Here is a 2500-nt window from a genome sequence, read left to right on the forward strand (position 1 = left end):
GAGAGGATCTGCCCTCCAACACAGATTGGCTTTCATTCTGTCAGAAAGAGAGATTGAGAAAGAGAAAGAGAAGGAGAGAGAGATATTATTGCTCTTTTGGAAGGATCAGAGAGGAGTTGTGTAATGTGGTGTCTGCACTGAGAGGAATTGATGTCTCAAGTGTTTCTGCGCTGTGTTTTGTCTGATAGATGCACTGTGGGAAAGTTATATTGGGGAACACGAGGAGAGGTTGATTAGATGTTGCCCTCATGTTGTGTCATGCCAAGTCTGCCCCATCGATGGGATATTTACAGAGATGAGGCGGCTCACTACAACGGCCTCTTATCATGTCGCCATTCTGCGTACTGATTATAGTATCAGCAACAGAAGAAGAGGTTCCTTGATTTTAGTAGGGTGTATACAGCATAACAAAGTCTAGAATAGCATTTACATTTAATTCATTTATCAGATGGTTTTATCCAAAGTGACTTACAATAAGTACATTTGGCTAGCGTAAGTGAATCAATCAGTCATCGTGAGTAAAATCTTCGATTAAAAAAGGAGGAAAACAAGTTATTATTTTTTTTTTAGTTGTTTTTTTAACATTTTTAAATGTTCAGGTAATGTACAATAGGGTATTAAGGGATGGAGAATACGAATGGTACTCAACGGTTAGGTAATCAAGGTGTGTTTGGTCCCCGTGTCCTGTCATGGTTGAATTAGCAGGCCCCTTACTCACAAAGAACCACACAACAACAGGGATGTAATTGTTTGACCATGCTTTTCTGTTAAACATCCGAAAAATTGTCGTATGTAACGTGTATGTATGTATGTAACGTGTATGTAACAGGCATGTGTACTGTATTCTGAATTTAGCAAAAGAAATACATACAGTAGCTTTGGTCAGTTAGCTTAAATTTTGTGATTCATGCACAACTGAAAGTCTACTCCTCCCTCAATGCTCCGCCTCTGTCAGAAGCCTTTCATTGTGCTCCATCAATTAGTTGGAGCTTTGATAGGGTCAGTGATGCCCCGACACAGCTAAAAGAAGCTAATCAAGCTAGCGGCAATAAACACATTAGTTTCCGATTCCTTCATTTATTTAGCAACTGCTAGAAGAAGAAAAAAAATGTGCTCCCTTGCCTCTGATTATAATCACATTAATTATGCTGTTGTAACATCATTGTGCAGTTGAGATGGTGTCATGCTCCCGTTGTATCGCAACAGGAGAGGTAGCCTAGCCAGCGTTAGCGCTATAGCGTGTAGTGCACATCCCTGCCCCGCAGCACTAGTGTGGCACAGAAAGGCAGCATAAGCTCACTGGCTTTGTTTTGGGATGCTTGGGGCCATGTGATTATGAAGCCAAAGGAAAAGGGAACACTTGGCTGCAGATCTTAGCTCTGACTCTGTCTCATGCAGCACTCTAACAAAATTGGCCTTTCTCAGATCACAGCGTGATCTTTACAAAAAACTAATATTTTCTCACTACTGTCTCATCTCATTTCACACAAGAATTGATTCAGTAATTAATTTAATTCATTTTGATCCCCCCCCCCCTTTTCTTTTCTAAAATTAATTTGCTTTTTCTCTTCCGTCTCATCTCTCTCGTTTCTGTGTGACTCAAACAAGTCCCTTAGTACAGTAGATCCTAACACCAATAATTTAATTTCATATTTCCCAAGGGAAATTAGTGTAACAGTAGGTTTCTAGACCAGATTAAAAGATAGTCCCCATTACAAACCTATTAACCTAGTCATTAGGGCAGATCTAGGCCAAGATCGAGTGGGGAGATCTAATTTTAGCTGGAAGATGGTGTCACACCTGTAGGTGTTGACAGGAAATTAGGTGTTTTCCTGGGAAAACACTTCCTGTGTTGACAGCCTCACTGGTGTTATTTGTCATAGTATGAGGTGTTGTGTGTGTCTTTATTTTGTCCTACTGTGTGTGGCCATGGTGGCTTCTTGCTCCTCACAGCTCTGCTGTCTTTGTTAATGTGTTTGCAGGTTGAGAATGACAGGTTGATGACAACCGTGTTACCTTCTCTTTCTCTCTCTCTCTCTCTCTCTCTCTCTCTCTCTCTCTCTCTCTCTCTATCTCCCCCTCTCTCTCTCCCCTCTCTCTCTCTCTCTCTCTCTCCCCCTCTCTCTCTCCCTCTCTTTCTCTCTCTCTCTCTCTCTCTCCCCCCTCTCTCTCTCTCCCTCTCTCTCTCCCTCTTTCTCTCCCTCCTTCCCTCCTCTTTTTCAGACACTGGCGACGGCTGCAGAGACCCTACAGATGGAGCACCAGTGGAGGGATGAGTATGAGGTGAGTGAGCGGTTGTATAGATCCGCATGACCATGTTTCATATCCTCATTAACTCAAGATACATTACAGCTGGGTGCCATGAACTCTATATGAAGAGAGGGATGTTATTCAGGATCCAAAATGATTGTCATAACTGGATGGTAATTGACATATCAAATCTCATTAAAATTCGCAATCGCACTATAATGACCTCAGTTAAGATTGAATTCCATTCCAT

General features: G+C 41.8%; 1 protein-coding gene across 1 annotated transcript in view; it reads left to right on the forward strand.

Annotated features, from left to right (window-relative positions):
- LOC310820471 (voltage-dependent calcium channel subunit alpha-2/delta-1-like) overlaps positions 1–2500 on the forward strand; it is a gene marked incomplete at its 5' end in the record, with an annotated part of 88097 nt that overhangs the window by 33685 nt on the left and 51912 nt on the right. Inside the window, one exon of the mRNA XM_083692102.1 lies at positions 2224–2283. Coding sequence (XP_083548228.1) covers positions 2224–2283 — 60 coding nt within the window. The remainder of the gene's footprint in view (positions 1–2223; positions 2284–2500) is intronic.

Source organism: Argentina silus (assembly GCF_951799395.1).
Source record: "Argentina silus genome assembly, chromosome: 20".
NCBI lineage: Eukaryota > Metazoa > Chordata > Actinopteri > Argentiniformes > Argentinidae > Argentina > Argentina silus.